The sequence below is a fragment of the Carettochelys insculpta genome, chromosome 1 (genome assembly GCF_033958435.1).
Source record: "Carettochelys insculpta isolate YL-2023 chromosome 1, ASM3395843v1, whole genome shotgun sequence".
Lineage (NCBI taxonomy): Eukaryota > Metazoa > Chordata > Testudines > Carettochelyidae > Carettochelys > Carettochelys insculpta.
In genome coordinates, this window is record NC_134137.1 from 264,274,185 (window position 1) to 264,295,985 (window position 21,801).

A 21,801-nucleotide genomic window follows, 5' to 3' on the forward strand; every position below is an offset into this window, starting at 1 on the left:
TACAGCTCACCGTGGGCTGGATCCCAGTAAACTGGAGGCCAGATCTGGTGCACCAGCCATAGGTTCTCCCTCCAAGATGTAGACAAAGCCCTGAGGTAAGAGTGAAGCTGGCACAAGGCTCTGGGGAAGTGGCCCCAGGAATTACAGCAGCAGCATAACTTAAATAAGGGGACATAACAGACAGCTGCTATCTACAGAGTCCCTGGGCTGGGACTCAGAGTTGTGGACAGTCCATTAGCCATTGGTGAGCAGGGGAAGTGGCGTGAACTTTGGGGTGTGCTAGAAAGGGAACTGGAGTATAGTGGCCCAACTTAAGAGCTAGTCCCAGAAAAGTCATGAGAGGGCAAAGGCATGTCCTTCAGGGAGGGAGCCATGGGGTACCTCTCTGAGTGGGAACAAAGTGTGGGAGACATTACACGGCTAAGAGAGGCCCTGGTTGGACTTGCACCCCATGAGAGATTAGCTTTGTTTTTATTTCACACATAGATTGTATGTGACTTGGCTGGAGGACTGGGTCAGCAAACAAGGGGACGAACAGAAAGAGTGAGTACAGACACATGAACTTGGCCAGGGAGTGCTTTTAGAGGTCAGTGCACTCCGTTACAGTCATGATTTCATTGAAATATTGCTCTTTGGGTTAGTTTGATCTAAAATTCCTTCCTCCATCCTGCTCTTTTAAACATGTATTAGGATATTTAAAGTGTGTAACCTGAAATACTAGATCCTCAGGGCGGGAACGTTGTGCTGCTTCTCTCTATGAAAAGCACGTCTCTTTTGGCACTCCATAAATTTGGTAAGCCACAATATCCTACTGGAATTATTCCACTTACATAAACATTATTTGTTCCATGCAAAAATAACATGCATGTCTTTGTGTCTTTAAATATAAATTTAAAGCTAGAGATATAGCAAATATTTTCCTGTGGCTGATCATACCTGAAGAGGGATTCTCTTGACAACCAGATTTCATTCTGTTTTATAGTTTTCCAAGAGAACAGCAGCAGCAGCAGCAAAGCAGAGACGGTCAGGGCAGTAGCTCCACATCTATTTAACCAGGAATAAAGCCTTTTCAAACCATGGACAAAAAGGATGCAGTACCCCATACTGGAAAAACAGATAGAAGTGGGTGAGGGGAAATGTTTCGGTCTTATGATTTATGTACAAAATGACTTCAGCATTACATAACACTAGGTTTTTAAGCTAACTTCAATTTTCAAGTAAGCAAATTCAAACTCTTTTCCCAGCTGAAATCAGTTTACAGTGTCTGTAAACTGAAAAGTACTAAATTGTACACCCATCTACTATAAATACAGCAGTAAACATAGTAGCACATGGCATAACAATATTTATGTACATGGTACTATATGTGAAAGGCAGATTTTTTTCTTAACCAATAACCTAAGAAAGCATCTTGACTTCAGCCCCTTCATGTTACCCTAACACAAATTATGGTAACAACTGGGTCAATAATATTCAGATTTGCTTAAAAAGTGCTAATTGCAAAAGTAGAGATGTGTGATATGTTTCATCATGCACGTATATTAACTAAGATATGGTTGGTCACACTGTGTTTACAGTACAGTTCTCATTTGTTACAAATAATTATCATTGCTTTTTTTAAAAAAAGGATCCTGACACACAAACCCTATGGCAACACTAATCTAACTATGCAGATATACTTCTTGATGCACATATTTACTACAAATTCCTTGACTCAGAAGTTTAATTACATAACTTATACTATGGTTAGTAGTTTTTAATTCACCGATCACTGCTGTCTCCTGGAATTTTCAGGTTCATTTTCCTGTGTATTTACATGGACTTGTACATGGCATGGTCACATAGTGCTCTTATTTTCAAGAGAACTCTCATTGTTGTGTGTTACTGAACAGATTCAAGTATATAAGTGTGCAATTAGACACTAATATGCTATGTATTTCTGAGCTTGGCACAGAACATGATTAATTGCTTTATTCATGTTCTGGTTATTACATGGAATTTTCAGGAAAACATTCCACTTCCTACCTATATTCAGGGACCTGCGCATGTAGCAACACATGAAACAAGAAATAATTTAATAAGGAAGACCAATATTCTGTCCAAGTCCACGTTGCTTCTCAGACGAAAAAAAGCAGAGCATTCTGGAACCGTAGTTAGTCTGTGTATAAAGGGAAGCAAAGCTGCTGGGGACAGAAAGGGCCATTCCTTTTAGGTAGCTTTGGGGTAAGAGAAATCAAGTGAAAATTCTTTCTTTGTAATCCCAGTGGAAGACATAGGATGACAAACATCAGCATATAAATCAGAATGGAATATGCAGATTCCTGAGGACTTTCTAATGTTTCATTTCAGATTTTTCAATCTCAGGCCTCTTGGGATGCCAGGCACTGTACACCGTGCAGATGTCTTACATATGACTGTGTGTAGTCTGCTGAGCTCTGTGGACTTGGCTTCTTTTCTGTAGGATCTGGATACACATAATAGCTCTGCTGGATTCTTTGATTTAGTTCCCTTTTAGTTAGGGTGATCATATTCACCTAGACTAAATACAGGACATCCTGGGGATGGGGACTGTCCTGGCTAAAAGGGGACAGATGGTCTCCCTGCATTAGGCAATGGCTGCACCCTTCTTCCCACTTAGACCTCTCACCTCCAGCCCACTCCTGAACCCCCACCCACTGGTGCACTTTACCTCCTGCCCAAATGCCCAAACCCCAGCCCGCTCCTGCGCCCTCCCTCCCAGCCAGAACCCACCTACCCACCCCCGACCCACCGGGGCTGGGGAGAAAAACAAGCTTGCAGCAGATTCTCCAGGGCTTGGAGATGTACAGTATCCAAGAGAAGTTTAAGAGGTGACTTGATCATGAGTCATAAGGAGATTTCTGATAGCATAGTGGGTCCTTACTCGAGCTGACAAAGGCATAAGACAATCCAGTGCTCGGAAGCTGAAGCTAGCCACATTTAAATAGGAAGGAAGGTATAATTTTTTGTACAGTGTACATTTGTCTCTCTGTGCAAAAGATTTGCACAGGGAGGGCTCATTAGTAAGTCCCTTTTATCAATAAAAGGGAGACATGCATGGGGCAGCCTTCCCCAGGTAATACCAATGTACACTGGGCTTGATTATAAACAAAAGAGTTTTTATGAAGCAAAAGAGTCAACAGAACACTCCTGGGAATCTGGACGCCCCATGGTTTTTGTTGACAAAACCCTCTAGTCTAGACATAGCCTTAGTATAACATTATACAATAGGGTCTCAACATTCACAAGGGTTCTGTGTTGGGAAACCTCACAAATGTTGAAATTCACAAATACGACAGTCCCCAGCTGCTAGTGCTCCTGCCTGGAGCCCTGGGGAAGCGGCCTCTCACAAATAATTGAATTTGCAGACTGTAGGTTCAGGCATCTTGAGATTCGACTGTACTCCAAGATGGAGACAGTCACATGAGCAGGTCACCTGTTCAAGTAATTTTTCAGGCAATCAGCCATTGCATCTCTGTTGAACTACATGTTCACAGTCAAGATCCTCAGATGTGGACTGACACCCATTAAGTTGTCTAAGTACTGCTATCCCCCCACAAGCCATACTCTCACAGGGGGGTGGCTACTCCTTCTATTGAGGTCTTCACAGAGACAAATATTTGGAATACATATGTAACACTGACAGACCTGGGTTGCTGGCACCAGGAGTAGAACCTGTGATCATAGGGACTAAAGCCCTGTGCTCTGCCGTATGAGCTAAAGGCCAGCTGGCTCTCAGCTGAGGCTGTAGAGCAGAGACTTCACTCACCCTAGCATGAGGTCTCAGTGCCTCAGGGTACTACACATATACATAGTTACTACTTACAATTTCAACTACAAAAATGATACATGCACAAAAATAGCTTTTACAGACCCAGCAGGTTGTAACATTAAAAACGATAGGTCACAAGCCACATTTTGTTCAAATCATTTGTGAGTTATGTGTATTTATATTTATAGCCAATTTTCCAACAAGCATGCAGTGGAGAGGGGTATATCACAACACCCATGTCACATGAGTAATGCTTACTCATGACGACAGATCCACTAACTTGACTGTGGGCTTGTCTACACTACAAGCATAATTGCGACTAGGGATGTAGTAACAATGCAACCATTCCATTTTACCCTGGTGCTGCCAACCCTTAATACACATGCTTAAATGGGAGTTTGGATTCCTGAATGGAGACGTTAGCATGGTTTGTGTAAACACGGGTAAGTTTCCTTCTACGTAAGTAACTGCAAACAATACTTGAACTGTGTCTCAGAATAGGCGAATGCATTGTAGCCGACTCTCCGGATATAATTTAACCTGTAACATTGAAAGCAATAAAATACTGAGGATGAGTTTGTTAGCAACCACGACAACATAAAGAAAAAGTTTTCAAAATATTCATTTTTGAAATAAAATTAAAAAGCTGTCTAAAATAGCCTTTAAAATAGCATATGTTCCCTCTAAAAAAGCAGAAAACTCAGCAAAAAGAATTTGAGAAACAGAATACTTATTATGGAAATTCACAAAGTAGAGTTTTTCAAAAACGGAGGGAAAGGAAAAAGCACAAAAAATAAGCACTGAAATAGCTCAGTGCAACCACTGAAAAACAGTTTAAAATGAAATAACAGCCAGCTGCAATAGCCACATTCAAATATACCCGGGATCCAAACTTTTTGTAATACCTATCCTTTTCAGAGGTGAATCTGAATGCTTACTTTATGCTCCTAGTTTGTTGCAATGCATTACTGTTAATTTTCTTAGCTGTATTTTCCAGAAACATTTTGCATTCTCTTTATTGAATTGACATTATTTCTGTTTGCATTAATTACAAAAAGACACTTGCAGATAAAATTTGAATATCCGGTGCTTCTACTGAGCCAAAACATCAAGTTCATGTGGTGACATTTTAAAGTCTCTGAAAATTTACTCTCAATAAGCAGGCTAACAAGAAAGTCTTCAAAAAACCTGCAGACGGTTTCTACTTTGATTGACATATTGTTTTTCAGCAGTTTAATCCTGCCCTGGGAATTACTTATTTGATGTGGACTTTTTTAGTTGAATTTCTTTATCACCAAGCAGCAGCAAAAGGAAGATACCTTCACCTTTGCAGTTACAGGCACACCCATTCTTCAAACAAACAGCCTACTGGACATGCCTGGAGAAAAGAAGTGGAAATATTTACATATATTCAGACAGTACCAATAGCTCATATTACAGGATGGAGGAGCAGGAGAGGCCCAGTTCCCAGCTGTTGGGAATTCCTGATATACTCTTGTTCTCACCAGCAGTATTCAGTATTGAATACAGATATGGTTGTATTTCAGTTTATACAGCTGCTAGGTAGAGGCTTTTTATTATACTTTGGAATAAAGTTCATGGAAGTTACATGTCTAAATTTGTTATTACTTAAAAATAAAGGCTCATTTCAAAATATGGTACACATCTGTGGGAACTGTAAAAGTAGTTAAATTATACCTGCACCCAGTATTTCTTACATTGTGCTTTTCATTTACAGATCTAAAAATATATTAGAAGGGAAGTCAGTATCTTGATTTTTGTTTTACCTATTGGAAGACTGATGTACTGCAAAGGGAAGTGGCTTGCGCAAGGTCATCTAGCAGGACAGTGGCAGAGATGGGACTAGCAACCAAAGGCAGGTCTCAACTAGACATTAAAGTCAATTATAAATACACCATTCTAGCTATGACAATTACGTGGCTAGAACTGACATCTACAATCAACTTACCTGGCTGCCCTTATGCAGGGAGATCAATGGGAAAAACTATCCTGTTGACTTCCCTGACTCCTTGGAAGATAGAGAGGAGCATGGGTTGGCTGCTGACCCCAGATAGTTCAATTTCATGCATCCCTATCAGGTGTGCAAAACTGAACCCTAGGTCTAACTGGGTGGGTATGTCTATACTTCCCCATAGTGCAGACATACCCATTGTCTCCTGAGCCCCAGTCTAGTGCCCTAAACACTACATAGAGAATTTCAGAGACAGACACTGAACTGTCATCAGGACATTGAATTGGGTATTTGAAAAGTCCTTGTAATTCTACGGGAATACAGTGGAAATGCAATTCAAAGCTGCACTATAAATCAAGTGCACACATATAATTTAACTTCTGCTTGTAGCTTTTTGTAACAAAATACATATATCGAAAAGTACAACTTCATAGTAATTGCATTATAATGACAATGTGGCTGTATACCAGGATTCTACAAAACAAAATATACATTAAGTTTAAGACTAAAAGGGCTAATATTAAGTAAAGTAGGCTTTAAGTATAGCTTCCAGTGAATTAGTGGCAACGGGGACTGTTCTGTAACTGCACTGTAACTAATGTACCTGTATTACGAATTTTTAATATAAAAACCATTAATAAATGCTCTGTTTCAAATTTTTTTTACACAAGTCTGACACAAAACTGCAGACAATGAGTTCTGTCTCTGTTCAGCCAAACACCACCAACAAAAACAAAGGCTGGAGAAAGATGAGTTCTCATTATCTTGTCACAGACTTTTCAGTTGTGATGTCTGTTACAGTCACATCTCATCACACAGCTTTTCTTAATGGCCATTCTATACCCAGTATTGCTCATCTCAGGGGTTTAGAGTGAAAGTTTCTAGCTCGAGATTCTTTTACAGAGCAATGAGCATGAAATGCCTTTGAACACTCACAAACCCGTTCTTGCCCAACAAGCACTTTAACGTTTTCTCCCAGGCCAGATTTTATTTATGAAACATCCTTTCCCATTTAATCCTTGAGGCCGCTACTTGTAGCCTTTTCACATCCCTTAAGATTCCTGTCCACTGCAATGCCCACAGCACCCTGTCAGAAGTTAACTGGAAAGCAGCTGGGGAGCAGAGACTACTATTAATCTGAGCTGGCTCTTAGTCTCCATTACAAACAAATAAAAAGAAACCAACCGCCTTCTGCCACCTGTGCATGCGAAAGCACTGCTGGCACTACTATTCACCAACTCCCCTCCTCAGTCTTGGCATTTCTCACAAGCACCTACTGGTTGTATCACACCAGTTAAGTCCTGTCGTAAATTAAGCTGAAAGTCTCTGGTACTACGTTTTATTTTAGTATGTTTGTGCAGCACTCACACAACAAGGTTCCAAGCTGGCTACCATCATGGAAGCAGAGAAAACGTGAGGGAATTCATGTCTTCCACTGGATGAACTTCTGTTGGCGAAGGAGGTAAGATTTCAAGTTGACAGAGCTTTTCTTCAGGTGACCTAAAATATATTACGTCACCCGCCTTGCCTCTCTAATACCCTGAGACCAACAAGGCTACAACACCATTGCGTGGTGCAATGGAATTGAGCCCAGACTGGTCATCGTGAGATATCGAACTTTGAACATATTATTAGGTTGAGGTTGAATACTGCCTATCCTGTGCTTCAGCACAATGGAGCCTAGAGATGGCAGAGTGGGAATTCCACAGCTAATGGGGACAGAACGGAATGTTTTTCAGGTTTTTTTTAAATGTATGGGAGTTGTTTGACTCTGCTCAGAGTTTTGGAATGTTAAACTGTCCCGGCAGACATGAATTCCTAAACAGATGACAGGTGAAGAAGCACTTTAAGGCGCTTTATGGATATAATTTATCAAGGGGCTCTGTCATTTATTCTGTGGGTAGCACCACTATGAGCTCCTACACCAACACGGACCTAAACTCTGGAAAAATATTTCAAATTCAGGTGCACACAGAAAGTCAGTGAGACTGAGGCTCCTGTTTCATGTTAGCGCTTTTGAAAATTTTGCCTTTAAATCCAAAATTAGGTGCCTGATTCTGCTTAAAAGAGATGCTGAGAACTCCCAGCTCACAGTATCTTCAAATGGAAGTGACTGACTTTATGCTTTCAGGTTGAAACACTTCATCCTTTATGTGCAAGTCAGAGGCAAGGTGGTGAGTTAATAGGCAGAGGGGATAATCTTGCTATTCAATGTTAAAAAGTTGGCTGGAATCTTTTTCCCCACTTCTTACAAAATGTTTTGAGGAAAAAAATGGACATATCCCAAAAATCTGTCTAATTAAAAAGCTGTTTTCCATCCAAAAAATTTGATGGATTTTTTTGACTATTTTTCACTTACCAAAGAAAAAATTCTCTCTCTCTCTCTTTACCCGAAGCATATAAAGAGGTAGGATCCAGCTCACATCCACATTCTAATTTTTTGTCCAGCTTTTTTCTTTATTTGAATGAGTCTTTGTGCTGACCGTAAACACTTGGATCAAACAGTGGTTTTCCAGAAAGGTTACTTACAAGAAAAGCACTAGCTGTTTTTATTGTGAAGTTAAAATTTCCCTTCTCCCACCCACCACTAGTTCCTGATCAGATTATTTAAAAGATAAAACAAATCAGAGATTTTGCTTTATCTTTTGGAAATGATACAGCTGCTGCAGTAATGAAATGCTGACCATTTCCAACTGTGAAAGCCCCACCACAAGCCTGTACAGACTCAAATGTGAAGCACCATTTGATACTTGATTGCTTTTCCATGGTTTTTGGATGCATACATTCATTATGGGAGAACCAGAGGCTATACAAATCCCCCAGCCATGCAGTGGGGCATATATACAAGCTTCCTATTTGGCACATACATCAACATGTTGACAGTTTCATGACTGTGGGCATTGTAGCGTCCTGCTGTACAAAAGCAATCTCTTAGAAATGTCCTGAATTTTAACAAAGTCAGGACTCTGCTTAGTAAGCAACCTCTGTGAACAATTTACATGTGTATTTTGGCAGAACTAACTCAGAGGGATGTGGGACAATGATTTTCTTCTATAATTTCTGCAATTTGTTAGCACCAATTCCCTTGTGAACAAGTGGATGACAGTGAGGACAGGCCTGCACTAGAAAAAAAACTTGATCTCAGATATGCAACTCCAGCTGCAAGACTAATGTAGCTGGAGTTCACGTACCTTAGGTTGAATTTCCAGCACAGCTCCACTGCGGGAGGTTGATGGGAGAAACTCTCCCGTTGGCTTCCTTTACAACTTGCAACAGTGGAGAGTACCAGAGTCAACAGAGGGGTGCCATCAGGATTCCATTTAGTGCATTCCTACTATGTGCACTAAATCAAACCCTGGAAGATTGACTGCGGCAGCACCAATCTTCCACTTAGTGTAGAAAATACCCTTAGGCACAAACAAATAAGAGAAACGAGATGACATGAAAGTCACATTTCCCAGGGTACAGGAGAAAAATTGCAGGGTTTAAATAAGAGCCAGAGTGCAGGTATGTAACGTTTGCAGCATACTTATTCAGTGTTTGGAAATTATAGCTAATGACACACAATATTTTGTTTAACCACTGTGTCTAATTTCAGAAGCCAGAGCTACTACTGAAAACATTTAAAACTTTTCCCCTTCATCTGCGGCATCACACTGCATCAGTTCACATCCAACATTCAGAGTAGTTTTATTGCACTGGTTTCCTGGATACGTGGCTTTCTTTGGCAGAGTAGCTATTGCCTCACCCCAACACAAAACTGTCATTCCATTCTATTATAGCAAGCTGCACATTTATGAGTTCCTCGTAAGAGTTACCTCCTTTGTAAAGTGCATCAAGATCTCCTGATCCAAAGCACGATGCAAGAACTAGGTATTTAACAAACAGTAAGTTTGAATATACTTTTATTAGTCTCTGTAGACTGGTCAAATGTGGGTCCATTAATATAAGGACTATTTGGGGCATAAAATAAAAAAAAAACCTGGGATAGAAGGTAGGCAAGTCCCAGCTTCTACCAGCAAGCACACAGCTTCTGGAGCATTGCAGTGTCCTTTCGGGACAATCTATAAGCACTGGTATGTTTTTAACCAGATTGTAAACTAAGTGGAAGAAACCATCTGAAAGATGATACCCTTCCCCCACCCCCAAAAAAATATTGGAAGAATTTTCAGGATCTAAAATCTTTTTCTCCTTTCCACTGGATTCTAATTTACATCACACAGATGTACATGTGAAGTAAATCCCCCACCTGTCAATAGTTACTCCAGCTGTAAACCAGTAGAACTGAGATCAGAATTCTGACCCATCCATATCAATTAGGAAAAGACCCCCCTGAAAACAGTATGTCAAGATATGTGAGAGGTACCAGATCAGTGTAGCATAGCAATGGGCAACCTAGGTTAGTGAGTGGCCCTCTTTTATCTAACTGGGTTGCGACATTGTCATAACCATGATCGCTTCCCAGGATAGGGTGGTTTTTCTAATTGCATTTGTGTACCTTGAATTTGCAGGGTGTGCTGACTGAGCAGCAGTAGCACTTTGATTGGATATAGACGGAGCGCATGGCTCTCACTATCGACGTTCTGTGCAGTCGACACACACATCACATCATGTGCCCTTGCTTACACGTCTGTCTTTTTAGTAATAGTTGTAGGAAAAACCGCTGTGTGGACAGAAACCACCAGAATCTGGCAACCCTGTGCATGGGCAAAGATAAATAAAATGTCTCATAGGCTGTAGAGGCCAAAGGCTGCCAACCAGTGGTATACCATCTATACACACAACAAAAGCACATTAATTTTGATATTTCACACAAGAGAATTTCTCTACGGCTACTAAACTTTTTCATTTTCAGCACTTACTTAAGATGACTCCCTTTTGTTCTATTATACCTTGCTTTGAAGCTACTCCAAATTAAGTTTAACTGCTTCCTGCATCACATCAATTAACATCTTTTTATTTTGCTACCCTTCAGAGAGAAGGGAAAATAGCCCTGTTAAAGGATGGAGACTGAAGTCAGCAATGACTGACAACATAAACTTGTAAAATTTGCTGCTTTTTAAAATGCATTACACACTTCCAAGTCTCAGTGGCACATATATATTGTTTAGAAATGTATGTTTTCAGATTTCCTAGTTATTTGAAATTATCGGCTTTTTGCTGGATTCTTTATTAAGCACCTATGACTTTAATCAAGTGCCTTACATGTGATTATATTTTACATACATAGAGTGCACACACATCAGTCCTCCAATAAAGTGCCCCCCATCAAGTTCTCAGCATTCATACCACCTGCCCAGATTAATTATCTAAGGCCTCAAATCCAACAAAGCACTTTAGCCCATGCTTAACTTAAACCCTTTGGATAGGCTTTACACTGCAAAGAAAAAACATTGGCACAAAATCACAGAACTCAGGTTGCCAGCCTAACAACAGCAGTGCAGATGTTCCTGCTCTGGGTGGAATTTGGGCTCTGAAATCCAACGAGAAAGTCGAGCCAAGAATGACTGCCAGTTTTAGACTACATGCTTCAAACCCGAGTCAACTAACGTGGCTCTGAGACTCAGTGCTGCAGGTTTGTCTTTGCAATCCAAAGGTACCCATTGAGTAGTGCCACTGGAATCAGGGAGGCCAGTCCAAGACTGAAAGTGCTCTGCTAGATCAGGGCCTACCTAACATACTTGAGCATGGACTTCAAATCGATGTTTGAGCCACCAACCCCACCCTTGAAAACAACCTCTTTGCTATTCCATACAATGTAGACTAACAGCTCTCCTAGTCAGAGCCTGCACTGACACTATGTACCAAAATGAGCCAAAGTGATTTAAAACTCTGCTCACAGGCACAGATGCTGTGGTGATAGTAGTAGGAGGTGGGGGAGTGCAGCTTTTAAAGTCAGTTCATTCCTATTCATACAAGTGGCTGTACAAGTTCAACCCCTTAAATCCAGAATTCTCTTGTCCAGCAACATCTGTTGTCCGTCATGACCATGGATGTTGCTGGACCAGAGAGTCCTGGGGCTGCGACTGGGGCAGGACCTACATCAGTGGGGCAGGAGCTGGGGTCATAACAGTTGCCGGCAACCTGGCCCGAGTCAGAGCTGGAACCCCTGCTGACCCTGCCGCATCATGGGCGTGGGGCTGGAGTTGAGCCCCTGCTGGAGCCCAGGGCTGGAGTCAGAGCTCCTGCTGGAGCTCTTGCCAGAGGAAAAAGAGGGAAGCTGGGGAGCAGAAGCCAGCAGGTCCCAGTGGCTGGAGAGCCAGCAGTGAGCACTGGGGCCTTGGTGGCTGGGGAACTGGTTGGGGCACAGTAGGGCTGGGAAGCCAGAGAGCCAGCAGGAAGCTAGCCAGGGAACCACGGGCTAGGAACCAACTGGGGAGCTGCGAGGCTGGGAAGCTGTGGGCTGGGAGCCAGCTGGGGAGTCTGCTGCGGAGCTGCAGGACTGGGAATGGCCAGGGAACTGCTGGGGGGTGGGGCATGGAGACAGCTCGGGAGCTGCGGGGCTGGGAAGCTGCAAGCTAGGGGAGCCTCTAGGGAGCTGCAGGGCAGGAGCGGCTGGGGAACTCCAGAGCCGGAAAACCAGCAAAAAGTCTTGGAAGTGGCTGGGGGACAGGCGGGAGCCTCAGGAGCATTGACCACCCCTTGTCCAGCAAAATCCTTCGTCTCTGACTGCTCAGGTCTTGAAGGTGCCGGACGAGGGAGGTGCAACCTATACTATTGCTTTTCTTGGGGGAAGCAACTGACTGTAGAAAGAGGGCTTGGCATGTCTCTTGAACTATATTTCTCCTTCACTAATGCACTAATTGAGACACAGAAGGTGGAAGGACTGGGAAACAGAAGCATACCAAGGCCTGGTTTACACGACCATTTTACAGCAGTGTAGCTAAAAATCCACATCCCTGGAAGTCACAGTTATATGGATCTAACCCCTGATGTAAATGCCACTAGGCAAATGGAGGAATTCTTCTGTCAACAAAACTAATGCCTCAATGCATAAAATGTAGATCTCACAGAAGGGAGCCTAGCCCCTTATCCCACAAATATGGCCATAACACTAAGTAATTACTCCATCCACTTCATACCAATTAGTGGCATATTTACCTTTTTATTTAAGCCTTACTCAGAGTCTGAACCTGCCCTGCTCAAGTAAGTGGCAAAACTCCCATTGGAAACAACATGAGCAGTACCTGTGAAAGAGCTCTGGGTAGCAAGTTGTACTACAAACAGGCTGTGTCTACACTAGCTCCCCTTCTTCAAAGCCTGCGTGGAGAATACTAATGAAGTGCTGTGCTGAATATGCAGCACCTCATTAGGCTAATTCTCCCTGAGGCAACGTTGAAGTTGCAAACTTCAAAGCGCTGGCATGCCATATAGCTACAGGCACTCTAATGTACTTGTGCAACTTCTAAGTGCCCTTACTTCCAAAAAATTCATATTCATTTCAGCACTTCATTAGTAGTCTCTGCGCAGACTGATTACCATGCCCCCTTCAAAGAAGGGGGCTGGTGTAGACACAGCCACAGGGTCCTAAACTCTAATTAGGAGAGATGAATTAATTTGAAAGGGACCTTCTGAGTAGGTGATTGATGACATAATTGGTCTTCATTTTGAACTGAAAAGCTGGTTTCTGGTTTCAGGCTACATTAAGGAATCCCAAAGGCACTGGGTCAGGTTTAGAGCTAAGCCAGCTTCCATCAGCTAAGCATCTGGTACTCTATTCACAATGTAAGGCAACTAGATAAAATTTAATGAGCTCAAAAACTCTATTTTCTTTGACAGAAAATGTATGTTAACTGTGAAATAAGCAATTCAGCTAATCATTCAATGGTTGATTAACATTTGGGTTCATTTTCCATCTCTCCCTTGCTGTCACCATAAAAATAAATGTACTGTAAAGGCTCACTTCATTACACTTTTTGATTCCAAGACATCATTTTGAGCAAATTCCAATCGCAACTGCTTCCAGACAACATTGACTTTGTATGCCTTTATTATAGATACTGTGGTGAGGAAACTGTTATGTGTTTATTATTTAGCATTATAAACAAAATTCCAACAGAATTAATAAGCATTAAATCATCACGGTATCACAGAAATTACACAAAAGTATTACATAATTTGACAGGTAATTATCAATATCAATCAGGTAATTATCAGACCTGTGCTGACTCTGGTAATCTCAGGGGAATGTACGAGGGCATAAAGAAGGCAATGGGACCCATCAAGAACAAGACGGCACCTCTGAAATCCAACTCTGGTGAAGTCATCACTGACAAAGCCAAACAGATGGAGCGATGGGTCAAGCACTACTCTGAGCTGTACTCATGTGAGAACACTGTGGTTGACACAGCCCTCAACACTGCTGAGCTCCTGTCAGTCATGGACGAGCTGGACCAGGAACCAACTGTGGTCAAATTGAAGAAAGCTACTGACAGCACTGCAGTAGGAAAGGCCACAAGCCAGGATGGTATACCTCCAGAGGTAATTAAGTGTGCCTTAGACACACCCCTGGAACCTCTACATGAGCTGCTGTGCCTGTGCTGGAGGGAGGGTGAGATTCCACAGGATATGTGGGACGCCAACATTGTAACCTTGGAGACAGAAGTGACTGCAACAATTACCATGGAATCTCCCTCCTAAGCATCACTGGTAAATTGTTCGCTCGTGTCATCCATGGCAGACTCCAGAAGCTCGCTGAGAGGGTGTATCCCGAATTACAGTGTGGATTCTGCACTGAGAGATCTACCATTGACATGATCTTCTCTCTGAGGCAGCTGCAGGAGAAATGCAGGGAGCAGAGGAAGCCACTCTATGTCGCCTTCATCGACCTGACCAAGGCTTTTGACTCGGTCAGTAGGGATGGACTGTTCAAATTGCTCCACAAGACAGGCTGTCCACCACGGCTACTCAAGATGATCCAGTCTTTCCATGAAGACACGAGAGGAACCATCCAATATGACGGCACATCATCCGATGCCTTCAGCAGCAGGAGTGGCATCAAACAAGGATGCGTCCTTGCTCCGACATTGTTCGGGAACTTCTTCGCACTCCTCCTGAAGCATGGCCTTTGGATCCTCAACAGAGGGCATCCTTTTACACACAAGATCTGACAGGAAACTGTTTAAACTTGCAAAGCTGAAGGCTAAGTCTAAGGCACGGGAAGTGCTCATTAGAGTTATGCTGTTTGCAGACGATGCTGCTGTAGTGATGCACATAGAAAGTCAGCTTCAAAAACTGCTGGATCAGTTCTCCAAAGCATGCAAGGACTTTGGGCTTACCATCAGCCTAGAGAAGACAAACGTACTTGGTCAGGACATTGCTGAACCTCCATCAATCAGCATTGACAATTACATGCTCGATGTTGTCCACGAGTTTGCTTACCTCGGGTCCACCATCACCAACACCCTGTCGCTGGAGACTGAGCTAAACAGGAGGATTGGAAAAGCAGCCACAACTCTGTTCAGACTGAGCAAGATAGTGTGGAACAACAACAAGCTGTACACTCACACCAAAATGCAAGTCTACAGAGCCTGCATCCTCAGCACCCTCCTCTACGGCAGCGAGTCTTGGACCTTGTACGCCCGCCAGGAAAAGAGGCTGAATGTCTTCCACTTGCGCTGCCTCAGGCGCATCCTTGGGATATCATGGAAGGACAGCGTGCCCAACATCGCCATCCTTCAGCAAGCTGAAATTCTAACCATGCACACCCTCCCCAGGCAGCAATGGCTCCTTTGGCTTGGCCACATCCCCAAGATGAATGATGGAAGGATCCCAAAAGACATCATGTACGGCGAGCTAGCCTCTGGCAAAAGACCTCCCGGACGCCCCCAATTGTGCTATAAAGATGTCTGTAAGAGGGACCTCAAGGAGGTAGAAATTACCCAGATAGTTGGGAAGAGCTGGCAGATGACCGCAGCAGCTGGAAGCAGGAACTACACAAGGGCCTTCAGAAGGGCGAGATGAAGATCAGGCAGCTGGCAGAGGAGAAACGAGCCCATAGAAAGGACAGCAAGGACCTGCCAGACACGCACTACATATCAGCAGATGTAGCAAGGACTGTCATTCTCGTGTGGGCCTCCACAGTCACCGTCAATGTTGCAAATGATGATCTTAAATGGAGTTACGAAGGGCGCGATCCATAGTGTATGGAGACTGAAGGATGCCTAGGACTAGGACTTATCAATGTCTATGTGTCTTTTATAACCATGCTGCCAAATTCTACAATAAAGATATAATTTTACATTAAATGTTATAAGAAGGTTCCAAAAATATAAAACTGAGCTCATTCTATATTAAATTTTCCTTTAGGGAGAATATTCTTTTACAAATAAAAATTCCAAGTCCAACCAATTTGGCTGAGGCTATGTCTACACTACTACCTATGTCACTCGGGTGTTTAAATAAAACACCCCCAAAGCAAAATAAGTTATACAAACATACATACGGGTGTGGACAGCACTATGTTGGTGAGAAAACTATTCCTGCTGACATAGCTATTGCCTCTTCCTGAGATGGTTTTATTACACCCAGGAGAGAGCTCTCCTGTCAGCATACAGCATCTTCACTACATGTCCCACAACATCACAGCTGCATTGGTGCAGCTGTGCCACTGCAGCACTGTACGTGCACACAAGTCCTGAGTGAATCATTTCTATTCAGTTACACTTTTATTTTAAAAAATCTATTTTTCCATCTCAGCTAAGATTTCCACACAAGAGTATGGACCTCCAGACTCTTTTTAAAGAAAACAATCTTTGATCACGATAACTGTTTTTTTAAGATTTGTTTCTTTAACCTAATTTATCAAAATAATAATAATAAGCTGTCTTGCTTTCCCATTACAGCTAACATGCAAGGGGTAATAATCATTGTAAGCTCAGCTTTTCCTTGAAACCACGTGGCCAAGTACAATGTGTTTTTCAAAGGCATTTTTCATATTCAGTTAAGCAGCTAAGGCTGCAGTCTAGACCAAAAGTGCCATGAGCTAATCTTTTTCATCTTTGCAAAATTACTTGGCTCTTATTCCTATGCATTTATTTGCTTTCACCAACATATCTGCCACTAGCATTTCATCATTTTTTGCTTGTGCTTGATCTCTTATTAGAGTGTTTAACAGTAATGGGAAGCACCCCAAAAGTTGGGAGTCCAGGTTTGGATACACATCTGAAAGACTGGATGCTTACAATATTTACCACTTTATAGCATCTTATTCACCCAAAGCACTATATACGCGTAAACTAATTAATACAAAAACCCTTCAGAGGCAGATGAGTATTACTGATGTCTTATAGATGGGGAAATGAGGAAGAAAGTTGGACTAACTTGCCCACACCTACATTAGGAGTTTTTGGCAGAGCCAGGATTAGAATTTAGGACCAATAAAACTCTAACTGTGTGCTTATTCTTCCAGATCACTGCCTCAGCTAAAATCCTGAAGCAGTTAGCAATGCTTCTTTAAAGTCAGTGACGATACCCCAGTTGAGTTCAGCTGAGGATCTGGCCCATCTTCAGATTACCTACTGTCAGTGACACGTGGTCAACGTCACTCCTATCACAGGGTATAGAGAAGCATATTTAACTGTCGCTTGCAATCAAGATGGTTGATGAAACATAAAAGCTGCGTCTACACGTGCACGCTACTTCGAAGTAGCGGCAGTAACTTCGAAATAGCGCCCATCACGTCTACACGTGTTGGGCGCTATTTCGAAGTTGAAATCGACGTTAGGCGGCGAGACGTCGAAGTCGCTAACCCCATGAGGGGATGGGAATAGCGCCCTACTTCGACGTTCAACATCGAAGTAGGGACGTGTAGACGATCCGCGTCCCGCAACATCGAAATAGCGGGGTCCTCCATGGCGGCCATCAGCTGGGGGGTTGAGAGATACTCTCTCTCCAGCCCTTGCGGGGCTCTGTGGTCACCGTGGGCAGCAGCCCTTAGCCCAGGGCTTCTGGCTGCTGCTGCTGCAGCTGGGGGTCCGTGCTGCATATACAGGGTCTGCAACTAGTTGTTGGCTCTGTGTATCTTGCACTGTTTAATGAAAGTGTGTCTGGGAGGGGCCCTTTAAGGGAGCGACTTGCTGTTGAGTCCGCCCCGTGACCCTGTCTGCAGCTGTGCCTGGCTCCCTTATTTCGATGTGTGCTACTTTGGCGTGTAGACGTTCCCTCGCTGTGCCTATTTCGATGTTGGGCTGAGCAACGTCGAAGTTGAACATCGACGTTGCCAGCCCTGGAGGACGTGTAGACGTTATTCATCGAAATAAGCTATTTCGAAGTTGGGTGCACGTGTAGACGTAGCCATCGGCATAGAGTCAAGCTCACTCCCTCTTAACTTTATCAGCTCTGGACAGTTAACACAAGCAAAAAAAAAGCACTAAAAATGTAAGTTAAACAAATATGGATGGGAATACACACAGATGCTGGCCAAGCCTATTTTATCATGGTAATCAATGCTACTTCAGTTACATGAGTTACATAACTGAAATCAACATAACTAGATCCATCTACTGTTGCATCTACAACATGCTGTCTCAATGTGAGACACTCTCCCACCAATTTACCTTACGCTTCTTGGGGAGATGAAGCACAGAGTGCTCTCCACGTCTTCACCAAACCAGCCAAATTAATGCCAGTGCATCAATTGCAGAAGCACCAATTTACCTCCGTAGTGAAGACGTGCTCTCTGACTCACCAAAGCATGCAAGCATTTGCTTCACATTAGGCACTGAAATGCTTAACAGCTTTGCTGAATCAGTTGGGGGAAAACTCTGGCATCACTGCAGTTAATCAGAATTTTGCTACTGATTTCACTGGGCCAGGATTTGACTCTAATTGTGGAAGAGAAATAGGAGCTTCCATTAGTGGATTTTGTATCACCAGGTTATGCGATTGAATATTAAATGAATGTGAGACAGGTGAGCAGGAATTCAGATTAACAAGCCTAGTTGACATACGGGTTTTTAAAAAGTGAAAAAGGATGTCAGTGGGGGTAAAAATGAATTAACATTACACCCGGTGAAAAATGAGAACAGAAAGAGAAAATGCTAAAGGCAGGTATATTATAAAATCTTATCATATATATTGCCTTGTGGGGAAAGGCAAGTTCTCGCCAGTATTATTCAGGTCACAAGCTCATGAGAAGTGCAAAATTGCATTACCATAATATGCATCAGTTTCTAGTTTTTAATTAGTATGTTAATGTTAATGTTAATGTTAATGGATAGGGTTATACTAAGTGAAAGGGACACATTAGCAAGGGTTGGCCACAATTTGTCATTTTGTTGTTTAAAGTACAGCATGTAAAAACAAAATCTTCACAGGGTGCGTGGTCTAGTATGATTTTTAGGAAGAGCTGAATAACAAAGAGATTGATCCTTTTTGAGAAACCTAGACCATTTTGTCTACATATTGATTATCTTACTGATTCCTGTTTAGAACTTGAGTAAGTTGACAAAGACATTTACAAGTATTGATCTCACAACTTATCATGATGTATTTCTCACTCACTGAACAAAACATGGCTAAAAAGGACACACACACACACATCCAGCAAGGCAGAGAGTGATGCGCCATAACAGATGGCATCATATTTATAATATCTTGGTTCACCGCTGATGGAGTTTGTTTACCCCATTGGACCTAAAGTGGTAGTTGCAATGGAGGGAGGGAGGGATGCATAGTGGAAATCAGAAGTAAGTAATTCTGCCACTGTCCTACTGGGTTCAACCATTAGGGAGCAGGTTTTATTTTTGTCGAAGATTCCCCAAGACCTTAATACACAGGACTCCACACCATCAGAGGTTGCCTGAGAATGTGCAGAATCAGTCATGTAATCAAAATCAGCAGGAAGGACTATTACATACTTGCCTCCACTCCTTATCATGCAAAACAAACCAGAAGTCATGTAGCACTTCAAAGACTAACAAAATGATTTATTATGTAATGTGCTTTTGTGGGACAGACCCACTTCTTCAGATCAGTAGCATTTCCAGTACAGACTGACTGATTGGAAATGCTATAGATCTAAAGAAGTGGGTCTGTCCCATGAAAGCTCATCACCTAATAAATCATTTTGTTAGTCTTTGAAGTGCTACATGACTGCTGGTTTGTTTTGTTAGAATACAGACTGACGCAGCTGTCCTTATTGTACAAGCAAATTTCAACACTTTAAATTCACCTTTGTTTTTGTTGGTCATGGCTGCAAAATCCATGGACATTGGGGAAGGTTCCCAAGGCTGGTAAAAATAAGCAGGGACACAACTATATTAGCCAAGAAGAATAACTGATTGCTTCTGAAGTTTAAACATTTTAATATGGTAGCACATGAGAACTTGATCTGAGAACTGTGCGTGCACATAGCAGGCTCAGGTGAGTGACTATTTTTAGCAGAGTAGTTCTCTAAAACAGTGGTTCCCAACTTGGGGTCCATGGGAAGAAAAAAAGATTAATTACAAGGATCACAGCAAATAAGTTTTAAACAAACTGCAAAGTGACAATCAATTATTATTTTTAAATAAAATATCTTCCAATAATATTAATTGCTGTCCGAAAATCTATGTTGTAGTTCCCTTTTTCATTTAATGAAGTGTACACAGCTGCTAGAATTGGCTTTGATGGGGGTCTGTGAGTGGTTTGAGGAGTTGATTGGGAGTCTGCACTAGTGAAAAGGTTGGGTACCACTGCGCTAAAACTCGGGAAGAATATTAAAAAACAAATGCATTTGTGAATAAACAAACAAACCAACCCTTAGCCAGGAGCCACTGAAATGGGAGCTGTTCAAAAATTTGAGCAAAGCACAGAAACTTGTTCGACAAAAAGGGTCTTGTCCTGCAATCTCCAGAGTACCCCCAACTCTCATTATAGTCAATACGAGGTCAGAGTCTTTGCTAGTACATGAAAGGTGCACACCATCACACCTTGCACATCGAATTGTTCCACTGAGGAGCAATTGCAGAGTCAAGTGCTAAAGCTTCAGGTTATGTTCAGGTAGGTACTTCATGACTAAGAACAGTAAGATTACGTGTTCTTTTCATTTTAAATACAATTACAATGGTCTGCATTAACTGAACCAGATTTTCCAAGCAGCCAGCACCTGCAGGTAGGGCCAGATTTCCAAAGCAGGTCAGTACTCAATAGCCTAAATCTTTTGAAAATTTGGCCACTTATTTTGATGCCTAAATGCGAGTTTATAGACTAACAGATTTTTTTGGAGCACAATCTCTCGTTGGCAAAGAACCACTTCATCAGAAAGCTTATGCTTCAATAAATCTGTTAGACTATAAGATGCCACAGAACTTCCCGTTTTTTTTGTAGATACAGACTAACACAGCTACACCTCTGATAAATAGGAGCTGAGGTGTTTTGAAAATCTGGCCCATGGATTTTATTCTGACCCAATCTCCACTTATGTTTTCAGCTGGTTGGAAATTATTTTATCCTGTGAAAATTTTCAACAAAAAAAATTAAAAACATTTTGGATTTTCTTCAGGTTTGACAAGATGTGTACAAAACCCTGAATGGCAGAAATAAGACCTACAACTAATGTAAGATCAAAAGGTTGGACAACTACCTATTTTGCTACGTCAAATTAAACTAAAGTGGAGGCAAAATCCTAAAATATTGTTTGTTTACAAACCTTTTACCTAAATCTTCAAGTCTTTATTACCTACACTTAAAGTTTTGCTCATGAAAAGGAGTCAATAATCTGAGTTCAGGATGTGATTTGCAGATTCAGAAGTGCACAACAGTGACAGGCACACAAATATTTATGCAACTCTTTAATTCCAAAACAGGGTGGAAGAACACCTTTAAATAGCACCAAGAATAATAGTCATCAATGCGTTTTCCATACACTGAGTCAGCTTTCTTGCCCCAAGAAAACCTTTTAAGTGGGGTGAAATATTCCAATGTAGTAACTGATGCTGGAGCACAAAAACAGAAGAAAACTCAATAAAAACATATTGCACTTGGCAAGGGGCTACCCATGAAACAGTTTATAAAGAATGCTCCAAAAAAGAAACACTGCCTGCTCTTCCTCTTACGT

General features: G+C 42.1%; 1 protein-coding gene across 5 annotated transcripts in view; it reads right to left on the bottom strand.

Annotated features, from left to right (window-relative positions):
* Positions 1–21,801, bottom strand: part of TMTC1 (transmembrane O-mannosyltransferase targeting cadherins 1) — a 262,529-nt gene that overhangs the window by 103,127 nt on the left and 137,601 nt on the right. For all 5 annotated transcript variants that reach the window (XR_012647083.1, XR_012647084.1, XM_075006402.1 and 2 more), the window contains one exon: positions 937–1,104. Coding sequence is in view for 3 of the 5 variants with exons in the window: in XM_075006402.1 (XP_074862503.1) it covers positions 937–1,104 (168 nt within the window). In the remaining 2 variants the exon portion in view is untranslated. The remainder of the gene's footprint in view (positions 1–936; positions 1,105–21,801) is intronic.